Source organism: Uranotaenia lowii, chromosome 1 (genome assembly GCF_029784155.1).
Source record: "Uranotaenia lowii strain MFRU-FL chromosome 1, ASM2978415v1, whole genome shotgun sequence".
Classification (NCBI taxonomy): Eukaryota; Metazoa; Arthropoda; class Insecta; order Diptera; family Culicidae; genus Uranotaenia; species Uranotaenia lowii.
Window position 1 is genome coordinate 78,426,471 of NC_073691.1, and position 13,086 is coordinate 78,439,556.

General features: G+C 36.7%; 1 protein-coding gene across 1 annotated transcript; it reads right to left on the reverse strand.

The window, feature by feature from the left end:
* Nucleotides 1-7,140: 7,140 nt before the first annotated feature.
* On the reverse strand, nt 7,141-12,840 carry LOC129739521 (proton-coupled amino acid transporter-like protein CG1139). Its single transcript, XM_055731002.1, has 7 exons — nt 12,606-12,840; nt 12,492-12,545; nt 8,487-8,637; nt 8,292-8,413; nt 7,894-8,220; nt 7,615-7,827; nt 7,141-7,552 (listed from the first exon to the last, which is right to left on the reverse strand). The coding sequence occupies exons 1-7, from the start codon at nt 12,644-12,646 to the stop codon at nt 7,141-7,143; spliced, it is 1,320 nt and encodes a 439-aa protein (XP_055586977.1). The 5' UTR covers nt 12,647-12,840.
* Nucleotides 12,841-13,086: the final 246 nt, after the last annotated feature.

The following is a 13,086-nucleotide window of genomic DNA, read 5'->3' on the forward strand; positions in this document are numbered from 1 at the left end:
CCATTTTTGAAAAGTTTAATTTGCAAGCATGTTTTAAAAAGCTATAAAAACAGTGTTGATGAAGGAAATTTACAAATTCCAATATTTAATGCGATAGCAAACAACTCAAACTGCCCATCTGCACGAAAACTGCGATAAATAAAGCAATATCTGATTTTCTATTGCGATTCTACCTTAGTGTGTCCATCTTACCCGACTTTCCCCTACATTTCGAATCATCTGAGGAGGCCCCTACTACCACGAATAAGCGGGGTTCTACTGTTATTGGAAACCGAAATATTTCTATTCAATCAAATTCAGTCAATTTGACGAAGTTATGCAAATGTTTGATTATTCGAAGAGATAGCAGTATTAAGATGTAATGCAGACAAACCACAAAAAAATACATTTTAAAACAATCCATTTCGCGCACATTTACGTTACAATCATTATTTGAATGTCATAACGCTAGTAAAGTATCGAAATGTATTGATTACTGTTTGCATACTCAGAGGCGCTTATCGCGTTGACTTTATTATGACTAAAATGCATGTTATTGAAAACAAGATGTTAAAGCAATTTGTTGTAAATCGTATACCTTTCGTAGTTTTAGCATAAGATGTGAAACAGCCTCATAAAATGGAAGAAATATGTAGGTTTTTCAGATTAAATGTCTTCCAACAAAAAAAAGAGTACATTTGGTAAAATTTCACAAAAAGAAGAGTACGCCTATTTCTCGACCGAAAAAGAGTACATGTACTCTTAAAAGAGTACGTATGGTAACCCTATTCTAGACTCGCTGACGATCATGCTTCGCCACGAATGCTTCGTGAAGAAAAACGATTTAATTCTAGGAACGCAAGAGGTGCCCAAAAACCAAATCTATGCCAAAATTGGCTTAGTTTCCTCTCAAGTTGTGTAAATTGAATATCAGATATGGGTCTTAATTTTTGTCCTAGGAACTGTCGTCCTCTTAGTAGCATTCTTCATTGAGGGTCTGAGTCTGGGCATGACTCAACAGTATCGTCATCAATGTCGTAGTCCATGATTTTTCGAAATTGGTCAATCTTCAAAACAACCGTTTAAATAACTGTAATCCCGACTCGCTAAAAACGTCCGTCCGCATCAAAAGTCGTTGCAAGATTGAAGCTATTTTTTTTCTTCATACTACCTCCACAGACAAACAGACAAGACACTTAGATGAAAATTCGTAAGAATTTTCGCAAGAGATTGCATTGCCATCTAGTGTCGGTATTGCCTACTAACTAGTTATTTATAAAAGAAACTGATCCAGGTAGCCTATGATATTGTGATGTTACCAAAAACAGTAAACAAATATTTTTTGCACTTGTGCCAAGATTTGCTTCTCAATTTATTTGTTTCAAGCGTGACCCAGACAGCTTTAATCATTGGAGATCAAAGAACAAGAAATCTAACCCAACTGTTTTGAAGAAAATGTTTTAATTTGGCCTTATTGCCATTCACGAGTGTTGTGGAGTTTGGAAGTGTCCTAGTTGAAACCGAAATAATAAAGAGATTCCTGAAACTTAACGATAGTAGCCAAACAGAGGATGAAACATAAAGCTAAGCTTCTGAAATCGGATTATATTTTCACTGCATCAATGCTTCGTAAGTATATTTAAAATAATTTATTTAACAATTTTATATTGCAGGAGCAAATTTGGAAAATACAAAAACTTAACCGTTGACTAGCAGCAATTTTCGTGATCCTGTAGGAACATTTCCAAGGCGGGATCGAAGCATGTGTACACAACAAAAACTTACGAGTTAGATTAGAAATATTTATTTTGGTAAAAGTTGTCTAATCAATTAAGGTACACCGGGGTAAGTGTGGACGGGTTTTCATATGGTTCAACTTCAAACGCCCATAACTTCTCGGCGATTTGATGTATTTATTTAAAAAAAGGTTCAATGGGAGCCTAAACATATCCCCTGTTAAAGCTGCAAGGTGAAAAGTAGATTGAAAAAGCCTGGCTTTTTTTCTAGAGCAATCTTTGAAGAGCGAGCGTCGTCTTCACTTACCCCAGTTTATGGGGTAAGTGTGGACGATACGTTTTTTCCACCAATCGACTCAAATATCTTTATCATCTTTCTTTTTTCGATCATTGATCATTATTTACAGCTTTTAACCTCTCTAGAAAGACTAGAGTGATATTTCAAAAAGGCGTAAACGATTTTTATAAATTTTTATTTATTAGTGTTAAAAATGAAAACAGTGGAAGTATAATGTTCGAAACTTAAAACTAATTTAGAAATGATAAAAAGAACAAATAAATAACAATAATAATTCATGAATAAAAATAAGTGAATAAAATCATAACAAAGAAACGTTGAAAGAGCAAACTTTTATGGAATGAAAACATTAATATCTTACTCTAGTTTTGGTAGTTTGTTCGGCTGCCCTCCTCAAAGCTTCTCGTGAGGTTACAACCTCTGCTCCATTACAAACACGTTTCTTTTTTTTAGTTTCACTCGGCAGCTGCTTAACGAAACGCAAAAATATTTCCTCAAATGTGATTGAATTGGAAATTGAATGAGTTTCTGAGGAAATATTTGGACTTATATTATCAGGCAAAGTTAACGAAACCGAATGATCGTCAAATCCATGGAAGGATGCGTCACTGGGACAGTCTGGTAGTACATAACTATTTCTAAGATGGGGCGCAGAACTTCGAACAACGGCAAGATCTGTTGAATCAGATTGTTTTGAGATTTGAAACCTTTTCCATGCCGATATCTCGTATTTCTCGATTGGAATTACACTCGTGGAAAACGGATGAATTCCAGCTTTACTGAAACCATTTCTAATTATTTTACTGTCCAGAGCTGTCCAAATGCGTCCAATGATTGTAGAAAAAGTTGATTTCGGTAGCTTCCTTCCGTAGTGTGTTCTTTGCCACTTAATTAATTCTTTATCATACATGCCTTTGAGTGGTTTAAACACACTCAAATCGAGCGGTTGCAATAAATGGCTGCTATGTGCTGGAAGCTTCAGAATGACAACATTCTCGGATAGGGCTAATTCGATCAACTCGAAACAAATGTGGGATGCATGTCCATCATAGACAACTTGACCTGGCAACTTGACGTTTCCCATACAAATCGCGTGTGCCAGTTTTTTCTGGTTCTCTGGTTCTGTCAAATCGAAAATCAAGCGACTTAACATGTCGGAAGGACGCATATGGAAATATGTTTTCTTTTAACCGATTCAACAAATGAAAAAAACGTTCAGAATTGAAAATTAGTTCAGTTATACGTAAAATGAATCTGTTTTCAAAAGTTCAGTCGAATAAAGGGCACACAGACGTAAATCTGTATGTCCTTTATTACGTTTAAAACTTTTGGACTGATCAAAATAATTCACTGATATACGGCAGATTTTTGGGAAAAGAACCCCTTCCACCAAAACTATTGATGACGATCGTACAAAATAAATGTAAAACAAAACATTACCACAACAATCATCGAATGATTTTTATAAACTGCTATACATATGATAATTTTAGTATAACAAAACTTTCAAATTATAGTAGAACATTTCTCGGTTTATGGAAAACTGTTCCTATACAATAAATAAATATGTAGAATATTCAATGAGAATAATAATTTCGGTTGAAATTTTTTTTCATTCATTCGAATTTTATGATTTGCACCACATTTGATGATCTGCCCTTTCCATACGCATGGCTCGAAAAGTATGTAAACAAGCGGTACACAAGCGACACCTGCGGATTTCAATCAGGCACACGAAACTCGCCAGAACTGTCAAGTTGCCAGGGGGTTGATCATAGACTAACACTACTGGCCTTTGTGTAGGTATACTCCTTAGAAAACTATTTTTGAAATAGTTTTTAAACGTTTCCTGTTCCATCCAACCGTTCTTAGTTGCCGCGTACGTAGTGTTGGGAAACTCTTCACTAGTTGCGACCCAAGTATCCCAAACATGCTTACCTTTGAAAACAATCAAAGGAGGCAGTTTTTCGCCAGAAGCACTTCCACCCATCAAAACAGTAAAATTTTCACGGCCTGGTCCTGCTGTGACTCGGTGTGCTGTTCCTTTTTCGCCGACTACTTTTATCCGGGAAGGGTCGAGACAAAAGCTCGTTTCATCTACATTATAGATGCGTGATGGTGGAATCCTTTCAGTAACTTCCTTCAACAACTCGAAATAATCCGAGATGATAAACGGATCCAAGCTTTTTTTACGGGCCACCTCGACAACTTGCGGACGCTTTTGCGAAAGTCCATGCCGTGTTTTGAAGCCGATGAAGAAGTCATCGCCAGGAATCCCATCTTTAAACGGATTTTTAATTTTGTTTTCGACAACGTATTGTCGAATCGCTTCCAGGATCTCTGGTTTAGACAGTCCGAATCCCCATTTTTCGAGCGTTTTCACACAAGTGGCCAATCGTAATTCGACGTCCCTACTCAGCATCGTACATCGGCCTTGTGTTTCACTCTTGTGACCGCGGATTCCTCTGGCATGACTGTGGAGTGTGGATTTCGGAATGCCATATTTCTCCGAAGCGCCTTTTAGGGAGAGCTCTCCGGATGCCACGGAATTCAGAGCACAAACCATGCCGGTTTCCGTGTAGTTTTCCCCTCTTCTCGTTTTCCGGACGTAATGTCGAGGCATGATAACTGAAATAAACGAGTTTGCATCAAATTTGTGGAAATAAAAAACGAAAATCATATCGTCCACACTTACCCCAGGTTGGTCAAAAATACGTTTTAAAAAAAAACAATCAATTTCGGACTTGTTTTCAAGAATTTTTTACTTCTTTCTTCTCAAATACCTTAAACACCAGTCACTCTTAAAAAACCTACAAGAAAAAAAATTTTAAAACTTGTTTTTATGCGGATAAAATCAATTTGAAATTGATCGCACGCACCTCGTAAGCAGAGTTCAAAACACAAATGTAAACAAAACAAGTGTCTTCTCATCAATAGCTGTCAAAAAAAAACTTTTTTTACAGCAACGTGTAGCTCACGAGTGTGCTAAACTTTCTTATTGATTGGATTTTGGAAATAGTGTTCCGTTGTTTTTTGAAAGCTGCCGTCCACACTTACCCCGCGTCCACACTTACCCATAAAGTTTCTCGTCGTTTCGGCCTCTGGCTGCACCAATAATTTATTGCCAAAAAATCACAGTAAGAAAGAGCAACGTGTGTCTCAAACGTTATGTGAGGTTCGGATGTGAAACTGGTCAAAATAGATTAATTTCAGAAATTAAATGATCATTCATTTGAAAAGTTTTTTTTTAATGTTATCTGTTCTCATTTAAACCTAATACAGCTGTTCATGATGGTCGATGCCTTGTTCCTGTAAAAGAACCCTCTCTAAATTCAGTGGGTGGTTTTCTTACAAACAATTTGTACTAATAGCACAGGGGGAATATACACAACCCAGGAAAAAAAATCCTAAGTTATTGTTTCTTATCCATTTCGGCTTGGCATTCCATGGCTGCTAACTAGTCTTTTTGGGAAACTATTGCATTTTGACAGGTCCAGGATAAAATCGTCACAACATAAGTTTATTGAATGCATTTTCTCTTCTATCAAGATACTGGAGAGTATTGATCATCAGCTGGAGGTTATTCCTGAAACTTAAACTGTAGAACTGTTAAAAATTATTTGAAAAAATTTAAAAGTGAGTCAACTTACATTTCAAGTGTTTCTAGACCAATTGTTTTATTTCTTGAAGAGTTACTGGTTGTCACGAAAAGATAAACAAAGCAAATGGCTACCATGATGAAAATAATGATTTCAAAAACAGAAAAAGTAGAGCTACCTGGTGGTGACATTGCCTACCACTCTGGCTTTTGTTTTACGTTTTGCGAAGAATGGAAAAAGAGTGTCCCGTCTGTTTGTCTGTGCTACCTCGATTCCTTGTGCAAGTATTGGTGTGTTCAGAAATGGAATATTTTTCGACCGCACTAATATAAGCAAACTAAACTAATCGTCACACAAACACAAAGCCCGTGGTGTAGAGGATACACTATAACTGAGCCTACGGTCATGAGATCGAATTTCGATCACGGGATACAAAGTAAACTTCCTGTAGGTTGATGGTTTAAGTATTTGTAAGATGCTAGCCATCATAACCTCGAAAGATGTACGCTTAGAGTTAAGTTAAAGGAATCCCTTCGAAGAAACATCAAGTATTATTGAGATCCCGAAAGTGTTTTGTTCGAATTTAACATGCTAATTCACAAAAAGTATATTTCTTTCAGTAATAATTCGTGAGATTTATACAAATAAATGGGAGATAGCGGTCAATTATTAGCGGAACCACAAAATAGCGGAACTTTTCAATTCGCTAGCTCAATCAAAATTTAGCTACAAAATTAAACCGCTAACAAACAGTTAACGTACTAATAAGCGATTAGCGGATTAGCGCTTTTGTGCCGAACACTGAATATCAGTAAACCTGTTGGCACCAAGACCACCGGCAGAGTAGTATCAATTGTGTCTTTCGATTATTTTGGAGATGGATAACTTGCGTAATTCATTGAGCAGCTCGCCTGGAAAAACCTTGTTGACGCCAAAGCCTGCTCAAATCAAAGAGGTGTTCTACGCGTCTGGACGACTTGAGAAGTGATTTCAAGTTAGTAAAATTTCTCGTATTCTTTTTTTCTCTCCATTTCTATGTTTTCTTTGTATTCATTTGTTACTTCATTTATCGACCTTATCGGTGAAAAGTAATGTCCTGTTTTAGAAAAAACATCTTAAGATTATGAAATTATATAGAGGAGCTACATCGCCGGTGTCATCAAAGGGCGCTAGAAATCGGGATTCGAGAGCGCAAGTGGAGATGGATTGGTCACACGCTACGAAGAGATGAGCATGAGAATTTCAGAGAGGCGCTTGAATGGAATCCAGAAGCACATCGAAGAAGAGGCAGACCCAGAAACTCGTGACGGCGAAGTCTAGCCGCCGAAATGCAAACTGTCGACAAGATTCTTGACTGGAAACAGGTGAAGACGCTGGCTGGATCGTCAACAGTGGAGGTCTTTTACCACAGCCCTATGCCTTTGTAAGCCTTTGAAACTGCTGTATGAACTCATTAATGAAAAGAAACCGAAACTAAATGTCAAGGCCCTGCAGAGACGTTTCGGAAAAAAAAAGAAATAACAAACATTCATTTGTAGATCGCTATAATATCCAACATACTGAAGTACGTCCCAACAGCTAAAATCAGCAACGCAAATGCCCCGAGAATCAAGTTCTTGACCAAATGCCAATTCATCCATCCGAAGTGGTTGGGCCACCGATAAACGGTATCCAGAAGTATAGGATTTAGTAAACCCAGCGTTGCGGACCCGATTGAACCCACAAAACCAATGAAAGGTTCCAACTTGGGCACCGTCAGCGCCAGGATCGTCATGATCAGTACAATAGCAAAGCGGCATCCAATTTGAGTCCAATTGTGCCACTTCTCCGGAATCCTGTGTCCAATCTTCCTCCACAGAATCTCCATGGGAACGTAGTAGTATAAACCCGTTGTTAATAAGATGGCACCGGCTGCCAGTATTTGAGTGGATTTTGCTAAGCTAAAAGAAAAAATTGAATTGTTTTTAAGAGTTGTATACAAGTTGCTATATTATGTATTTACAGGTCATCCTGGGGAAGGTTCAGTGTAACCGAACCTTGAACGTCCGCACCGAAAACGCCATACCCAAAGAATCCAGTGATATTGTACAGCACTGTTATGAAAAATATGGCGCCATTAACGACACCGAGTCGCCGGAGAAAGTATTGGGGATTTTTCATCTTATTTTCCACCGGCAAACAGATTGCCATCCCTTCCAAAGCGTAGACAACAGTTCTTGAGAAAGGAAAAATTAATGTTAGATTGAAAAAAGTAAAAAAAAAAATATCAAGTTGAAATTACCCGAAAAAAGATGGAAGTTGGGTAACGTCCGGCCATAGTCTTTGCTCCTCGAATCTTAGTGGTAGTTTGAAAATGTAGAACAAACATATGGCAAACACTACCAGTATCGAGAAATTGGCGAGTAAAGAAAATGGAACCAGATATTTCAGCTCACGTATCTGGGTGATCACCGCAATTACTACCGCTGTCAGCAGGATGTAGCTCCGGATATCCCAATCCAAGTCAGTTTCATGATTTAAGACGTTTCTGAAGTTGGTGGAAATAAACACTAAATAGACGGAGACCGAGAAGAAGCTGAGCAGCAGTATCATGTAGTCGATATAGGCCCTAAAATTAAAATGTAAAAAAACAACATTAAAAAAAGGTCGTTGAAATACCGTGATATTGACAACACTAACTTCGCGGCAGGGGCTAGGCGACGCAGTCTTGGAGGGCCATTCAGGAAGACTTGCTCGGCCGTTTGTGCATATTCGAGTGAAGGGAATCGCTTTCGGCGGCAGATTTTCTGAGACGTTCCAACCTGGAAGTAAAAAAAAGCTTATTTTAAATTGTGTGTCCTGTGTTCGAAAGATAATATGGTAACAACTACCTACCAGCAAATGAATACAGTGAGCATAGATGACTGCAACGAGAGCTGTTCCGATGAAACCAAACACGAGGCCACCATTTTTGAATGCTAACGGCATGGCCAGAATTCCCGTGCCAAGAGAGCCTTTGATGAGATGCAACAACGTTCCAATAGTGCTAAAAAAAGAATTTCTTTTTATGATCGAGTAATAGAGTTTTTTTTTCAAACAGTAATGCGCTGTGAGTGTTGAAAATGAATGGTTATGTACAGGGTGGCAACGTGAAAGTAATACACTTTATTTATATTATAAAACTCAAACCAGTGTTTAAGGCTATGATCATTTAGAATATAGGCACTTCATTTCGGTAATAGCTACATTTTCAAAATTCGAATATGCAAAATGTTGGTAGCGTTGTGTTGGTCGTAAAAAGGAATTTCCTGCCTATTTTTTTCGGATTTTTAAGTTGACGTGTGTTTGAGATATTTACGATGCAAAAAGACATGGAAAAATAATTTTGCACAATCACCTCGGAAATTCTTCATTGTCGACTTGAAAACTCATGAACTGTTGATTTTTTTCGGCATTTCTTTCTGGCCCAAATGGTAAAGAAGTATAAAGAACCACTTTAGGATGCTTATGAAATTCAAACAAAGCATCGGAGTGGGGGGACCCTCGATCTCTAATATGGGTATAAAGACATGGTTAATGCGAATATTTGAACGCAGACCCCTAAACTATGCAGTAAATCCGTTTCCGGCATGCAAAAAGTGCTGCCTGACTAGCAGACACCCAGCAAATAACTAATAGTTAGCAATTCCATGGATCGCAATCTGTTCAACCGGTTTTACGCAATGTGACAGATGTGTTCTGATGGACAAAGAAATTTATGTTAATACCGAATTTAGAAATCAAATTTTTCGAGAGCCCTGCTCATGAAAAGGTTCCAACCAGTTTCCAATTGGTTTTTCCTGGTGAATTAATGGAAATTATCGTTATTTTGCAAAGGTTCTGCTACAGTGGTAAAAATAATAGATCAGTGTGAAAAGAGTGTGCAATGAAAAAAAAAGAGATTTTATGATAAAGCAAGAGTAGTTTTTAAACCTTCATTTCCTTCATAGAAAGTCTTTCAAGCAAATGAATAGTATTTGAAATAAACACGTTTGTATCTACCCGAATTCTAAATGATCATAGCCTTTTTTCTCTTCGGAATCGAATTCAATAACATCTGAAAGAAGGTAGTAAAATTACAAACAAAGTACTTAAGTTAAAATCTTTTACCTTGGTGTTTAACACTAAACGTACCGGAGGGGGTTAAATGACATTTTATGAGCTTCAAATGACTATATCCCTATTTTAATTGCACGTCTTTTTTCATAATAACACATTTTTTAAAGTGTGTGGATTTCGAAAAACGTAGGGGAGGAGCGGGCTATATGCGCCTATTAAGCAGAACACTGATTTAATCAAATATCACATCGAATATGTGTACAAAAACTATATACACGTGTGCAGGCATCTGTTTTCTATACATTGGAGTAATTTTTATGTTAAAATTTTCTTCTGTTTCCAAGAAAATGATTTTATTATAAGTGTTGTCTAAAATGCCGAACCTCAAACCGTGCGGGCTAAATGCGCCTATTTATGTCTTGAACAAAATTTCTGTTTTTTTGGCAATATTTCCGAATAATTTCATTGAAACTGCTAGAAAGTAATAAATTCCGTACGTCAAAGCTGAAGTTTCATAAAAATCTATGTATATTATAATTTTATGGAATCAAACAAAAGTTTGGGTTGCCATACTATGGAGGCAGTTCATCCATGAGTAAAACTTTATCAAATCTGTTTTTAGATCGTCAATTCTCTCTTAAGATGTTATTCAGAGCTTAGATTTGAAGTTTCAATGATAAAAATCACTTATTTATTCTATTTAACCTGTTATTTTAGGATGGAGGCATTTTACAAACATGATGGGGGCATACAAAAACACTGTATTATTCCACTATTTAATCATTATTAAACTTCCACAAAAGCTAAAATATGTTTAATTTCTGAAGTTCATTTGAGTAAGAAACAAAAACCACCCAGTTTTTATTTTAAGCTTCTTTAGGTAGAATTTTTAAAAGTCGAAATATTACATCAAAATGTATCAAAACATTGTATGATTTTTTAAATTTTTTTGAGTTTGTAAATTGATAAAATTCTTTTTTGCCTTATGTTCTAAGCGTATCACCCTCAAAATGCATTGGTCAGATAAGCTGTCTAGTTAGCCATTTCATCAAACAGCCGTAGGGTCATTTAACCCGATAGGCCCATTTAGGAAACCTTTCCCCTATGTGATATACCTATTTATACCGCCGTGACTAGCAAATGCAAACTACTCTCAATAGAATATTTTCAACCAAGAAATGTACGACACGCATCATTATTTCGTTTGTCGGCTTCGCTCTCTGCCCGAATCACCACCCACCGTACCTACTCGGAGAGCAAACAAACACGTTTTGCTGGACGAGGTGCTTGTAGTTCTAGAAATTCAGGAATGATTTTACGTTTATAATTTTCATATTTTTGTGAAATCTCACAGCGTGATTTGTTGCACCTCACTAGAATGAAGATTAAATATGCTTTCCAATGAATATACTCTTGGTTGGTCCAAACAAAGTAAAAGCACTGATAATCCGGGTACAACCTGACGGTGGACCACAAAAACAGATGAAATTTCAATTTGTAAAAAAATCGCGCAAAGTAGTGAACTTTGAAAAATTCCAGTAAATTCAATTTTTGTTGCATCAAAAATCTAAAGACAGCAAAATGTTAGAATTTTTATACATTTTGTAGTCATATTTTTTTCAAAACTCTACCATCGCTCAAACAGTATTTACTAGCAATCGAATGAAAAGTAGGTTTTTTAGACCACTTTTTTGAACTTTTTGTGACCATTTCATTAAAAAAAATTTAAAAAAATATTTCTTGTCTTCATGATGTAGGCATTAACTTCAGCTTTCATATGCATAAGCCAAATATTTTTTTGGACGTGTAACATATGAACTACAGCAGTTTTCGTGAGGCATGTTTTTTCAGATTTTTTTCTTTCATGCTGAATAACGAGAAAACTTGTAACTTTAGCTGTATATAATGTTCTAAACATATTTTACTGACATTACAAGGTTTCTATTGATATAAGTTTTATATGAAGTTCATAATAATTCAAACGACTTAAATAGATTTTACTTTTGTGGTGTCAAAATGACACCAAAAGTCGGAAAAGGGAGTTTTTTTGTCCAGGCTTCCAGGGTTCGTCCATAAAAAAAGTAAAGATGCAATATTGAAGAACTTTTGAATTCATTTAGGGTCCCCGAAGAAATTTTTGTATTTTGAAGCTTCTGAAAAAAGTTACAAGCCTTCAAACTTGCAATGGTGTCAAAATGACACCCTAATGCGGATGAGGGTTAAGATGGCATCTTTAAATTCAAGATGGCGGCTTGCGCTGATCTTTAAAATGTTGTGAATGACCGAAAACCGCACGAGACTCCCAGCATATTGGTATTGGATGAAAGGACTAAACGAGTAGAAGTTGAATTTCACTATCTAACGCCATCTTGAAATCCAAGATGGCGGCTTTCGCTTAATTTCAAATGCTGGAAATGACAAAAAATCGTATTAAACTACTACTATATGGATAGTGGGTGAAAGGGCTGAACAACAAGAAGTCTTATTTTTCCTTTCCGACGCCATCTTGAAATCCAAGTTTAATAAAAGCTTTATAAAAGCTTCAGTTACCAAAATTGTATAGCATAAAGATTTTACCTAGGTTTTAAAAATTGATCAATGTGACGTTTTTAGGATTGAGGAATAGCCAGATTTTGGCTTAATTGGAGTTCTGATGATGTTATAGAATGCGCTTTAGCTTCTTATGAAGATTAATGCTATAGTCCTAATGAAATTTTGCGGACCATAATAAAGCTAAAATTGTTACTTGGGTTATTCCCTTATCTCCCCTAACGTTCAAACAATAATGGACAAAATACTCACGAAGTTGGTTTCTTGACATCTCGATGTTTGAATGGGTCATACGAAATATCATCACTGGAACAAAAATCATTGTTATCATCGTGCAAAACAACCAAAACATTATCATTCACTTACCCGGCATTGATATGCAACGATTCTACCGCAATCGTTTTCATATCTTATAGGTAGATAGAGCGCACAGCCCACGTAAAAATCCAAGCACAAGTTTACCGCACACCGTGGGAAATCCCCTTGCGCACAGGTGCAAAATTCAACCTGTTGGTTTACCGAATGCGAAACAAATCGACTTCCAACTGACGATGCTGAGTAAAAATCTCGCAGGTATACAACAGTACGTAAGGCCGGTAGTCGTTGATTGACTACCTAGTAGCAAGTTCTCCAGAACACAAACCGGTACAAGCATTATAAGACGCTTAGAGAGTTCCCCGATACAGATATTGACTACCTATCTAGTTGATTTTGATTGTAGACAATTCTCTCGAACGTTTCGTTGTGGTGAAAATGTTTCTGATGACTTAAGAATGACGAGCTTATCAGTCAGCATAAATTGAGACAGATCACTCTTAGAAGTCTTACCAGAGATAGATCAGAAGAA